At 44.9% G+C, this 14,379-nt stretch overlaps 1 protein-coding gene across 1 annotated transcript in view; it reads left to right on the top strand.

The window, feature by feature from the left end:
- The window catches only part of padi2 (peptidyl arginine deiminase, type II), a 30,772-nt gene extending 20,610 nt beyond the window's left edge, over positions 1–10,162 (top strand). Inside the window, exons 13-16 of the mRNA XM_078425116.1 lie at positions 565–658; positions 6,192–6,268; positions 6,363–6,491; positions 8,332–10,162. Coding sequence (XP_078281242.1) covers positions 565–658; positions 6,192–6,268; positions 6,363–6,491; positions 8,332–8,565 — 534 coding nt within the window. The 3' untranslated portion in view covers positions 8,566–10,162. The remainder of the gene's footprint in view (positions 1–564; positions 659–6,191; positions 6,269–6,362; positions 6,492–8,331) is intronic.
- Positions 10,163–14,379: the final 4,217 nt, after the last annotated feature.

Raw genomic sequence — 14,379 nt, 5'->3', positions numbered from 1 at the left:
CTCAACAGATATCTGGGCAACACCCCATTTCCCATTCTCATCTACTGCATCTGGCGTTCCCAAAGCGGCCTCCTCTACATCGGCGAGACCGTGTGCAGACTTGGCGACCGTTTCGCCAAACATTTACACTCTGTCCACTGGATCTCCCTGTGGCTAACCATTTTAACACCTCTTCCCATTGATATTCCATCCTCTGGCTTCACAATTCTTACCTCTTCTATCCTTATCTTACACCTTTTGTCTTTTGATCTCTGGCCTTTGTCCAACCATCTCCCTATCAACACCCACCTCCCTCAATCTTTGTCCACCTATTACTTGCTGGCCTTTATTTCCCCTCCCCACAATCAAGAACAGCAATAATTCCACATGCCCACATTTGGCCCATATCCCTCTAAACCTTTCCTATCCATGTACCTACACAAAGGTCTTTGAAATGTTTTTACAATACTTGCCTCAACTATCTTCTCTGGCAGTTCCCCTGCTCTTTTCAGGCATCAGTGTCTGAGATTCTGTGCAGAGAAAGTGTCGTTTTTGGATATTGATATTTTCTTCTGAATTCTGCAGGGTTTTAGACTCCTTCTCGCCAGTCCCATGTCTTTCTACACTCTGTTCAAGAAGCTCCAGAAAGAAGGTCATGGAGAAGTTGCAATGTTTGAAAGTGAGTCTCCACACAGTTGTCACATTAAATTGTGTTCTGCTCAAGTTCCTTGTGAATACAAAGTGCTGGAGGCAGGCAGTATCTGTGGGAGGAATAGACTGATGACGTTTCAGGTCGGGTCCCTTCTTCAGTCTCCAAAAAGTCTGGTCGGTCAATTGGCTTCTGTAAAATTGCAAATTGTCCCCAGTGTGCAGGATAGTGCTAGTGTGTGGGCAGTTTGAAAAGTCCGGGAGCAGAGCAAGGACGCCCGTTGGCTAAGAAGAAAAGTAAGTGCTAATTACAGTGGAAAAGGCAGTTTAAAAAGAGCGCCAAAAGGACGCTAGTAGTCAGTTTGAAAAGTCCGGGAGCAGAGCAAGGACGCCCGTTGGCTGAGAAGAAAAGTAAGTGCTAATTACAGTAGAAAAGGCAGTTTAAAATGATATACATTCCCTTGCAAGGGGTGACATAGAATCAGGAGATGTTGAATCAGTATGGATAGAAATGAGAAATTGTAAGGGTAAAAAGACCCTAATGGGAGTTATCTATAGGCCCCCAAACAGTAGCCTCGACATAGGGTGCAAGTTGAATCAGGAGATAAAATTGGCGTGTCAAAAATGTAATGCTACGGTGGTTATGGGAGATTTCAACATGCAGGTAGACTGGGAAAATCAGGTTGGAAATGGACCCCAGGAAAGAGAGTTTGTAGAGTGCCTTCGAGATGGATTCTTAGAACAGCTTGTACTGGAGCCTACCAGGGAGAAGGCAATTCTGGATTTAGTGTTGTGTAATGATCCTGATCTGATAAGGGGACTAGAGGTAAAAGAGCCATTAGGAGGCAGTGATCACAACATGATAAGTTTTACTCTGCAAATGGAAAGGCAGAAGGGAAAATCGGAAGTGTCGGTATTACAGTATAGCAAAGGGGATTACAGAGGCATGAGGCAGGAGCTGGACAAAATTGACTGGAAGGAGGCCCTAGCAGGGAAGACGGTAGAACAGCAATGGCAGGTATTCCTGGGAATAATGCAGAGGTTGCAGGATCAATTTATTCCAAAGAGGCTGAAAGACTCTAAGGGGAGTAAGAGACACCTGTGACTGACAAGGGAAGTCAGGGACAGCATAAAAATTAAGGAGAGGAAGTATAACATAGCAAAGAAGAGTGGGAAGACAGAGGATTGGGACTCTTTTAAAGAGCAACAAAAGTTAACTAAAAAGGCAATACGGGGAGAAAAGATGAGGTACGAGGGTAAACTAGCCAATAATATAAAGGAGGATAGCAAAAGTTTTTTTAGGTACGTGAAGAGGAAAAAAATAGTCAAGGCAAATGTGGGTCCCTTGAAGACAGAAGCAGCGGAATTTATTATGGGGAACAAAGAAATGGCAGACGAGTTAAACCGTTACTTTGGATCTGTCTTCACTGAGGAAGATACACACAATCTCCCAAATGTTCTAGGGGCCGGAGAACCTAGGGTGATGGAGGAACTGAAGGAAATCCACATTAGGCAGGAAATGGTTTTGGGTAGACTGATGGGACTGAAGGCTGATAAATCCCCAGGGCCTGATGGTCTGCATCCCAGGGTACTTAAGGAGGTGGCTCTAGAAATAGTGGAAGCATTGGAGATCATTTTTCAATGTTCTATAGATTCAGGATCAGTTCCTGTGGATTGGAGGATAGCAAATGTTATCCCACTTTTTAAGAAAGGAAGGAGAGAGAAAACGGGTAACTATAGACCAGTTAGTCTGACATCAATGGTGGGGAAGATGCTGGAGTCAATTATAAAAGACGAAATTGCTGAGCATTTGGATAGCAGTAACGGGATCATTCCGAGTCAGCATGGATTTACGAAGGGGAAATCATGCTTGACAAATCTACTGGAATTTTTTGAGGATGTAACTAGGAAAATTGACGGGGAGAGTCAGTGGATGTGGTGTACCTCGACTTTCAGAAAGCCTTCGACAAGGTCCCACATAGGAGATTAGTGGGCAAAATTAGGGCACATGGTATTGGGGGTAGGGTACTGACATGGATAGAAAATTGGTTGACAGACAGAAAGCAAAGAGTGGGGATAAATGGGTCCCTTTCGGAATGGCAGGCAGTGACCAGTGGGGTACCGCAAGGTTCGGTGCTGGGACCCCAGCTATTTACGATATACATTAATGACTTAGACGAAGGGATTAAAAGTACCATTAGCAAATTTGCAGATGATACTAAGCTGGGGGGTAGTGTGAATTGTGAGGAAGATGCAATAAGGCTACAGGGTGACTTGGACAGGTTGTGTGAGTGGGCGGATACATGGCAGATGCAGTTTAATGTAGATAAGTGTGAGGTTATTCACTTTGGAAGTAAGAATAGAAAGGCAGATTATTATCTGAATGGTGTCAAGTTAGGAGGAGGGGGAGTTCAACGAGATCTGGGTGTCCTAGTGCATCAGTCAATGAAAGGAAGCATGCAGGTACAGCAGGCAGTGAAGAAAGCCAATGGAATGTTGGCCTTCGTAACAAGAGGAGTTGAGTATAGGAGCAAAGAGGTCCTTCTACAGTTGTACCGGGCCCTGGTGAGACCGCACCTGGAGTACTGTGTGCAGTTTTGGTCTCCAAATTTGAGGAAGGATATTCTTGCTATGGAGGGCGTGCAACGTAGGTTCACTAGGTTAATTCCCGGAATGGCGGGACTGTCGTATGTTGAAAGGCTGGAGCGATTGGGCTTGTATACACTGGAATTTAGAAGGATGAGGGGGGATCTTATTGAAACATATAAGATAATTAGGGGATTGGACACATTAGAGGCAGGAAACATGTTCCCAATGTTGGGGGAGTCCAGAACAAGGGGCCACAGTTTAAGAATAAGGGGTAGGCCATTTAGAACGGAGATGAGGAAGAACTTTTTCAGTCAGAGAGTGGTGAAGGTGTGGAATTCTCTGCCTCAGAAGGCAGTGGAGGCCAGTTCGTTGGATGCTTTCAAGAGAGAGCTGGATAGAGCTCTTAACGATAGCGGAGTGAGGGGGTATGGGGAGAAGGCAGGAACGGGGTACTGATTGAGAGTGATCAGCCATGATCGCATTGAATGGCGGTGCTGGCTCGAAGGGCTGAATGGCCTACTCCTGCACCTATTGTCTATTGTGATCAGTGCAGACCTGGGGGGGGGGGGGAGGGTGGGGCGAAGGGCCTGTTTCCACGCTGTATCTTTAAATTGTAAAGTAAAGTCCACAGAGGGTTCCTGAAATAAAACATCGCCGGTCCATTCCCCCAGAGATGCTACCTGACCCAGTGAGTGCCTCCAGCGCTTTGTGTTTTGTAACATTACATTAGTAGTCATGCAAAACGCAAACCTTGCTGAACAAAATGGTCAGCTATCCCGTCTGCAGAGTTACTTCAGCATTTTGTGTGTCACTCTTTGCCAACATTGTTTGTTTCTGTATATTTATATACATTATGTTTAGTGTAGCAAAGTGTGGAGTCATGCATTTTGGAAGTAGAAATAAAGGCGTAGACTATTTTCTAAATGGGGAGAGAATCCAGAAATCGATGGTGCAAAGGGACTTGGGAGTACCGGTGGAGGTTTACAAGAATGATCAAAGGAATGAGTAGATTAACCTATGATGAGCATTTGTTTGGTGGCTCTGAAGAATGAGGGGGGACTTAATTAAAACATACAGAATAGGGAAAGCCTCATAATTAAAGGACTTCTTTTAGGAAGGAGATGAGGAGAAATGTCTTTAGTCAGAGGGTGGTGAATCTGTGGAATTCTTTGCCATGGAATGCTGTGGAGGCCAATCATTGGATATTTTTAAGGCAGAGGTAGATAGATTCTTGATTAGCACAGGTGTCAGAGGTTATGGGGAGAAGGCAGGAGAATGGGGTTAGGAGGGAGAGGTAGATCAGCCTTGATTGAATGGCGTAGTAGACTTGATGGGCCAAATGGCCTAATTCTACTCTTATCGCTTAGGACCTGATGTATTGGGCCTATCCATTCCCTCCACGAATGCTGCCTGATCTATTGAATTACTCCAAGATTTGCTCAAAATTTCAACATCTGCAATTCCTTTGATCTCCTTTGGAAAAGGAAAATTTCAAAAACAACTGATGTTTGAATCTGTGGCCTCCAATCCCCATGTAACATGATCTAGAAAAATGGTGGTGGAAGTCACCAATGGACAACATTCAAGCAACTTTGAAAGACACAAAATGCTGGAGTAACTCAGTGGGACAGGCAGCATCTCTGGATACAAGGAATGACAATAGACAATAGGTGCAGGAGTAGGCCATTCGGCCCTTCGAGCCAGCACCACCATTCAATAGACAATAGGTGCAGGAGTAGGCCATTCAGCCCTTCGAGCCAGCACCACCATTCAATGTGATCATGGCTGATCATTCTCAATCAGTACCCCGTTCCTGCCTTGTCCCCATACCCCCTGACTCCGCTATCCTTAAGAGCTCTGTCCAGCTCTCTCTTGAAAGCATTCAGAGAATTGGCCTCCACTGCCTTCTGAGGCAGAGAATTCCACTGATTTACAACTCTCTGACTGGAAAAGTTTTTCTTCATCTCCGTTTTAAATGGCCTACCCCTTATTCTTAATCTGTGGCCCCTGGTTCTGGACTCCCCCAACATTGGGAACATGTTTCCTGCCTCTAACGTGTCCATCCCCTTAATCATTTTATATGTTTCAATAAGTTCCCCTCTCATCCTTCTAAATTCCAGTGTATACAAGCCTAGTCGCTCCAGAATGGGTGGTGTTTCGGGTTGAGACCTTCTCAGACTCTTTCACACGAGTGTGAGCCAAAGTGTGTTTTTTTTCATTGCGGACTGATAAAACAAAGCATGGGCAGATGTCCCAAGGAGAATTGTGCAGGCAAGTTCAGGATGGCTGCAGTTTATATATGGATCATAATCATAATGTTGCAATTTTGCAACATACGAGGAATTTCATTTGCCGTACCAATATACCATACCAATAAAGAGCAACAGAACACACAAAATATATTTTAACATGAACATCCACCACAGTGACTACTCCACCTCGATGGTGAAGTCCACAGGTTAGAGCATCAATCCCAGGCAAGGGATCGCATGCTCTGATGGTAAGTCCACACCCCTGTGGTGGGCTGAAAGTCAGTCCCGATCAAGGCCTCCAGCTCCACAATATTAGGCCGCAGTGCGACTGGAGATACGATCCGGAAATACAATCGCATCTCCGACAAGGTAAGAGATTGAAAAATCCCCCGACCCCCCACATAAAACAAACCAGAGAACATTAACACAATTTTTTTTAACACACTAAAAATAACAAAAAAGACGAAAAAGACAGACAGACTGTAGGAGAGACTGCCATCGCGGCGTGGCCCGGTAGATAGTTAGTCCATGGATGGAACAGTTAGTGTCGCAAACATAGGTCATAAGTCATTGGAGCAGAATTAGGCCATTCGGCCCATTGAGTCCGCTCCGCCATTCGATCACGGCTGATCTATACTTTAGTGACCTGATCTTCAGTGTAAAGTTAAAGAGATACTTAAGAAAAAATAAATATTAATGGTGTACTTTTGTTTCACAAATCAGATACAGACCATAACCCGGTTAAAATTAATGAAATCCTGAATAATCGAGAGCTGCATGAATTAAATTCCCATGTACAGGTGAGTCAAGGTGACACTGTGAAGTCGTGAAACTGTGTACATGTGAAATTTATTGCTAATTACTTCAGATTCTTTCTGCTGTTTCTCCCCACAGCATTGCATTGATTGGAACCGAGACATCCTAAAGGTGGAATTGGGATTAGATGAAGCAGATATCATTGATCTCCCAACATGGTTTAAGCCAGATGGACCAAAGCTTGTAGCAGCTTACTTTCCAGATATGGTAAGTGAAAAACAAAGAAAGCAGAATGATGGAAAAACTCAGCAAGTCAAGCAATTACTGCGGAGGCAAAAAGGGTCAGTGGACTTTTTGAGTTGAGACCCTGCATCAGGACTGAGAGGGAACAGAAGCAATTGTTTAGTTTAGTTTAGAGATACAGCATGGAAACAGGCCCTTCATCCCACCGAGTCTGCACTGACCTGCAATCCCCGCACACTAACGCTATCCTACACACATTAGGGACAATTAACAATTATACCAAGCCAATTAACTTACAAACCTGTATGTCTTTGGAGTGTGGAAGGAAACCGAAGATCTCAGAGAAAACCCACGCATGTAAGGCTAAGAGCGTATAAACCTTACAGGCAGCACTCAGTCAGGATCAGACCCAGGTTACTGGAGCTGTATGGCAGCAGCTCTACCACTGCGCCGCACAATTGTTAGCATGCAGTGGCAAGAAGGGGAGAAAAAGGATGGGAGTGATGAACCAAATGAGAAGAAAACAAGGTTGATGGGTGAGTGTGTGTAGGAGAACTCAAGGTGGATGGGTTACCTGAAATTAGAACGTAGAACAGCACAGGAACAAGCCTTTTGGCCTACAATGTTTGTGACAAACACGTTGCCAAGACCTCCTCTTATCTGCACATGATCCATATATTTCCATTTCCCACATATCCATATGCCTATCCATAAGTCACTGATTTGCCACTATTGTATCTGCCTCCACAACCAACCCCAGCAGCAGGTTCCAGGCACTCCCCACCATATTGTTAAAAACATTGCACATCTCCTTTAAACTTCCCCCCTCTCACCTTAAAGCTATGCTCTCTAGTCTTTGACAGTTCCACCCTAGAAAAAGGATCTGACTGTCTACCCTATATCTGTCTTCCATAATTCTATATATATATCTCAGGTCTCCCCTGAACCTCTGGTAAACATCTCTGAAGCTCTTGGAATGCGAATGTACAAAGCTATGCTCTCTTCATCCTACTGTAGAGGCAAATCCAGAGTTCCTTCTCAATCCTGAGGCAACGTCTCAATTCCAAAGTCCTCTTAGACCTTTTGCATCCACAAATACTGCATGACCCATTGAGTCCGAAGAAGGGTATTGACCCGAAACTTCACTCATTCCTTCTCTCCAGAGATGCTGCCTGTCCGGCTGAGTTACTCCAGCAATGTGTGTCTTGAGTTCTTATCACATTTTATTTATTGATCTGGATTTGGTGCATCTGCAGCCTGTTTTTGTCTTTATGGTGAGTGAAATCTATTAAGAATGGGCAGGTCGATCCCAGGCTGTTAGCTACAGGGAGAGTGTGTACGAAAGATCTTCAGATGCTGGTTTAAATGGAAGAGAGACGCAAAATGCTGGAGTAACTCAGGGGGACAGGCAGCATCTCTGGAAAGAAGGAATGGATGACGTTTCGGGTCGAGACCCTTCTTCAGACTTCTTTAGCTACAGGGAAAGGTTGGATAAATTGACATTGTTTACTCCAGAATATTGGAGGTTGAGGTGAGACCTGATAGAAATAAACAAAATGTTACAGGGAGAAGGTTAGAGAATGGGGTTGAGAGGAAATATAGATCAGCCACAAATGAATGGAGGAGTAGACGCGATGGGCCGAATGGCCTAATTCTGCTTCTATGTTTTATGAACTTATTTTCCATCTTCCTCAACATTCTATAATCTTTCTTCTCTGCTGTTGTCCTTAACTCATTTATTAACCATCAAGTTCCTTGTCTTTTGGGCAATCAGGTTTCTTTTGACTTCAGACATTCTAACCATCATTGTGTGTCTGAAAGTGGCACCACGGGCTGAAACGGGTTTATTTTTGTCTCTCGTCAGGTGAACATGATAGTTCTTGGCAAATACTTGGGAATTCCAAAACCCTTTGGGCCGCTGATCAATGGAGAATGTGCACTGGAAGCTGCAGTGCGCTCAGCATTGGAACCACTTGACCTGAATTGCACCTTCATTGACGATTTCACCTCCTACCACAAATATTCGGGAGAGGTTCACTGTGGTTCCAATGTTCGTCGGAAACCCTTTACTTTCAAGTGGTGGAACATGGAGATATAATCACCAGTTACAGTTCCCACACATAACAAGCATTGCCTTATTTTTCTGTAGCTTTGATAAAAGTGTAACCTGCTGGAAAGTCTGTTATCTAATGACTTGGAACCTGTGCTCATACCTTCTCAGGACGTAGGAAGTTATTTTGTCCAATTGTCTATATCTCATAGCAGTCCCATCAGTCCTATTCTCACACTCATTTAGTCGTACAGCATGGAAATAGGCCCTTTGGCCCAACTAGCCAAACTAGCCCACACAGGCCAACATCATTTCCATTAAGTTTTATCACAGGGTCTGGAAATTAAATAATCAGAGCTGCTGCCCCTTATGCCTGCATCTCAGCACCAAAAAGAAACATTTCTGAGGGTGGAGTTTGACAGCACTCAGGAAGTTGAATGAGTATTTCTTTAGAATTTAGACTTTAGAGATACAGTGTGGAAACAGGCCCTTCAGCCCACTAGGTCTGCGCTGACCAGGGATCACCCCATACACTTGCACTATCCTACAATTTAACAATTTTACCAAAGCCAATTAACCAACAAACCTGTACATTATTGGAGTTTGGGAGGAAACCGAAACACCCGAAGAAACCCCAGGCAGGTCACAAGGAGAATGTACAAACTCCGTACAGACAGCACCACTAGTCAGGATCGAACCCGGGTCTCTGGCGCTGTGAGGCAGCAACTCTACTGCTGTGCCATCATGCCACCTAAGGACTTCTAACATGAATTTCCTTGCAGGTCTGACATGATTTCAGTGTCACACTGTTTACCTCTTTGTGAACTGCCAAGGAATTTAGTTCATGTTGTCCCAAGATTACTCACGTCTGGGACGCCTGGAAATTCCCAGCACAGTGCTAGACTGAGATCTTACAGAGATAGTTCCACTGGTTGTCCTCCATCAATTCTCTCTGCCCAATAATCAATGCACCAAAGAAAAGCACGAGAAGCAGGGGCATGGGTGCCAAAGCACTTGGCCATGTGTGCGTCTCTAAAGTCTAAATCCACACCTCCACTCAGCCAGTGCTCTGATCCCACTAAAGGAAGGTTTAAATGGGTTGTAAATGGTTGAGACTAAAAGTCCCAAGGTGGAAATATCAGCAACGATCAGTCGTGGACCCAGCACATTGAGACGACAGCCAAGGCTCACTAACGTCTCTACTTCCTCAGGAGACTGAGGAAATTCGCCATGTCTACAATGACTCTTACAAACCTCCACACATGCACCATAGAAAGCGTACAGTGGGGCTGCATCACAGCTTGGTTTGGGAACAGCTCTGCCCAAGATCGCAAGAAATTGCAGAAAGTCATGGATGTAGCCCAGTCCGTCACAGAGATCAGACTCCCCATCATTGACTCCATCTTCCCTTCATTCTGTCTTGGAAAAGCAGCCAACATTATCAAAGACCTGTCCCACCTCGGCCATTCCTTCTTGTCCCCGCTCCCATTGGGCAGAAGGTAGAACCTTAAAGCGCGTACCACCAGATTCAGGAACAGCTTCTTTCCGTCTGTTGTCGAGCTTCTGAACATTCCTTCCATAAACTAGGGTATTGTCCGATTCACCATTGCGGACATTAGACTTTTTCTGGAACTGTGCTGTAATGCTGAGAATTATATGATTCTTTGTAATTTGATTATATTATAATGCCTCTATTGCTTGCATTTATGCTTTAGTTGTAGTGTTTATTTAGCTTAATAAACTTATCAATGAATTGCATTGTGTTGCTCTCTGAGGATTTGATTGGGTTTTTGATTTGGTTCACCCCACCTTGAGTAAAACACAGCACATTGCTGGAAGAACTCAGCAGGTCAGGCAGCGTCTGCGGAGGAAATGGACAGGCAACTTTTTGGATCGGGACCCTTCTTTCGGCCGATTATATCTGCACTCCCTTGTATTGTCCCGCCTTGGACAGGTTCAGGCTGTAGATGCAAGAGCAATTCAGTGACAGATTTGGCACCTGTTAGAACATGCTATTTAATAACGCATGGAGTCCAGCGTTAAGTTTATGGCTTCTTTATTCACAACTTACATGTGTTGAAAATCTCAAATTCCTAGGAATTAATATCACTAACTTCTCCTGGGCCAATATTGAAGCAACAACCAAGAAAGCACACCAACGCCTCTGGTTCCTGAGAAAGCTTAGGAAGTTTGGCGTCCCCTACAACTCTCACCAACTTCTACAGATGCACCAGAAAAAGCATTTTATCAGGATGCATCACAGCTTGGTTTTGGAACAACTCCGAAGATAGCAAGAAATTGTAGCGAATTGTGGATGCAGCTCAGACCATCACACAAACCAACCTCCCTTCCATTGACTCAATTTACACCTTGCGCTGCCTTGGCAAGGCTAGCAGCATGATAAAGGACAAGTCACACCCTGGCCACTCCCGCTTCTCCCCTCTCTTATCGGGCAAAAGGTACAGAAGTGTGAAAACACACACCTCCAGATCCAGGGACAGTTTTTTCCAGCTATTATCAGGCAACTGAATTATCCTACCACAACCGGAGAGCAGTGCTGAACTACTATCTACCTCTTTGGTGACCCTTGGACTATCATTTATCGGACTTGTCTTTCTGCTGACTGGGTCGCACGCAACAAAGTGACAACTAAACTAAATGTCTTCAGAAAAGAGGAGACACATCTACCAACAGTAACGCACAAGCTTATTATATCCACACCCTCATTTGACTGTTTCTCAGCGACCCACACCCACTACCTGGGTCGTGTTTCTTCCCTGTTGGTTCTGCTCCCTGGGAGGTCAGTTGGCATTACCTCATTACATTGGTCCAAATAAAAGGGTACGGTTTACACTGACCCGAGTTAGTTTTAAGCAATTATAACCAGGACAGACTAATTGCTGAGCTCTGGTTACTCCAGTTCACTCATTGTTTTTTGCCCTGAATCTAGTTTCTGGCAAATTCATTTCAGCAATTCTGAGACCCCGATAGCACCCAATGCCAGGCCTGATATGGAAAATGTGCAAGGGTGGCAAAGTTTATGCCTTACAACGCCAGAGACCAGTGTTCAATTCTGACTATAGGTGCTGTCTGTACGATGTTTTCCACTGTACCTCGGTACACGTGACAATAAACTAAACTGAACTGAGTTTGTACGTTATCCCCATAACCATGTGGGTTTTCTCCAGGCGCTCTGGTGTCCTCCAACACTCTAAAGACTTACTGGTTTGTAGGTTAATTGGCTTCAGTAATATTGTCCCTAGTATGTAAGATCCCAGGATCGCTGGTCGGTGTGGACTCGGTGGGCCGAAGGGCCTGTTTCTACACTGTATCTCTAAAAATCACAGCAATTGGGAGAAGCATCGTCCTATTAGGGAGGCTGAGGAATAGGAGTTACTTCTGCAGAGATAATGATACAGGGAGTTTTATGTAGAAGCTTCAGTTCCCTCACAAGGAAGCAAGGCGGCAGGACTTTCATATGTGGATATGACAGTGGTGTTTCGCGACTTTTAGATAGGCACATGGATATGGAGGGAATGGAGGGATATGAATCATGTGCAGGTAGGGGAGATTAGTTTAACTTAAAATCATGTTTGGCATGGTCATTTCAGCCAAAGGGCCGTTCCGTACTGTTCTATCCAGGAGATATGAAAGTTTCCTTGGGAACTCTAGCTATGATGCAGTGGTTTGAAGCATCTGAAAAAATACTTTTAAATTCACTCTCCAAAGGCAGCAAGTCTTTTAATCAACAGTAACTTGGGATGATACCCAACCACACACACGGGCAGCTGCAGGTGTTGAAGTGGTTATACGCTCCAGAGGGAGGAGCACCAAGAAGCATTTGCTGACAGATTGTGGCTTTTTACAGTGAAATACAGAGGTGGATTTGATTGGAATCAATTGTCAGGAGACAATCTCCATGTTAGTCAAGAACTTTGACAACATGCAAAGAACCTGCTGTGAATGAAGCCATGGAAGGACACAAAGTACTGGAATAACTCAGCGGGTCAGGCAGCATCTCCGGAGAACATGGATAGGTGACGTTTCGGGTCGAGATCCTTCTTCACACCATCAGTCTGAAGCCATGTTGGCTTCTGACTTGGGAGACCCAGTTATGGTAGACATTCCTGCATTGAGAAAGTTGTCCATACAACGGGGGGGGGGGGGACAAACTGGCTAAGGCTTTAAAGAAAGAAAGAAATAATAAATAATACATAATAAATAAATAATTTTATTTGTCATATGTAGGTTGGCACAGGGTTAACGGTACAATGAAATGTATTTGACAAGACAACGGGTCACCTCAGCAGTATTCCAAGGATAAATAAGATTTTTTTAATGACATTAGTACGGTAAAAAGACAATATTAAAAATAATCAACATATATGATTTGAAATGTGTTTATGAGTTCAGAAGCCTGATGGCCTGAAGGTAGAAACTGTTCTTAAGTCTGGTGGTACACGCAGCCATACTCCTGTACCGTCTGCCTGACGGTAACAAGAACAGCCTGTGTGCTGGGTGGCTGTGGTCTTTGATGATGCTGCGTGCCTCCCGCAGAAATTGAGTTGCAGTCTCCGTCAGACGTGTTTAGTCCTTGAGAATGATTATCAGGAAGGAAGATCCATGAAGGAGAAGTCAAACAAATATCCATGGAGAAGTGGAAATAAGAAATATGTGAAATGACAGAAAGAGAATGTGTAAATTGTGGCAAGAACAGAGGCAATGGCTTAGCATTATTGGTCAAACGGGTTTTATAGTCTCAAATACTTACTCTGGCTGCTTAATCCATCACCCTCTGTGTGAAAAAGTCACTCCATATGTTATTATTATACCTTTACCCTCTCGTTGACGATTCCACAACCCTTGGAAAAAGGTTCTGTACATTCACCCTATCTATTTCCCTCCTGGTTTTATACACCGCTGTGCGATAACCCTTCAGCTTCCAGTACTCCAAGGAATAATGCCCCAGCCTGCCCAACCTCTCAATAACTCAATCCATCGAGTTCTGGCAATATCCTCATAAACTATTTCTGCACCCTTCCCAGCTTAATGGTATCATTCCTAAAACATGGTGACCAAAACTGAACACAATACTCCAAGCACAAACTCACCGAGTTCCAGATCGAAGAGCAAAAAGATTGGAGATTGAAGTTTTAATTGATACAAGTGGACCCGTTGGGCCCAAACCTCTCCTGCATTGGTGCAACACCCTCTCCCCCCTCATCACCCCTTATCCTCCCTCCTCCCCCTCCTATCACTAGGAGATAGATTTAAACTTTAAAATATGAATAACTTAAAAAATATAACACCGATTTCAATGAAACCTCTTCCATTAGCACCAAAGGGACGATGGTGAGTAAGGTGGGCCTAAAGTTGTCGCACTATCGTGTACCGTTTTGGCTCTGGTTCAGGAACGAACAAACAAACAAACAAGAGTTTTAATATATAGATAGGGGCACTTGAATATACGCGCGGTGGGGCCAATAATTTAAGGGATTCTTTTGAGGGTCTGCAAGGGCAGAAGCAGCGAGCGCTGGAGGTCGGCGACCCGCCGGGGCCTGAGGGCGACGGGCCCAGGGAGCAGTGCTCGACGGCCTTGGAGAAGACGGTGGAAGACGAGGAGCGTCGAGCCCGAAGAGGAGCCGGGGAGAGGCTGATCGGCAGCGAGAGCTGGGCTGGGAGCTGGGCTGGGAGCTGAGGCGGAGGACCAGGCCATGGCTCTGCCCGGCGGCCCCAGCCACGAGGTGTTGAGCGCCGGCCAAGTGAAAGCGGAGCCCAGTTGACGGAGAGGGCGAGCGGGGAGAAGGGGTGGAGGGCCAGCAGGAGCGGTGAGGGGCCGAAGAGCCGCTGGAAGCGAGGCAC

This window comes from Rhinoraja longicauda, chromosome 30 (genome assembly GCF_053455715.1).
Source record: "Rhinoraja longicauda isolate Sanriku21f chromosome 30, sRhiLon1.1, whole genome shotgun sequence".
Classification (NCBI taxonomy): Eukaryota; Metazoa; Chordata; class Chondrichthyes; order Rajiformes; family Arhynchobatidae; genus Rhinoraja; species Rhinoraja longicauda.
The sequence above is the reverse complement of the archived record's forward strand: the minus strand, read 5'-3'. Positions and strand labels throughout refer to the sequence as shown.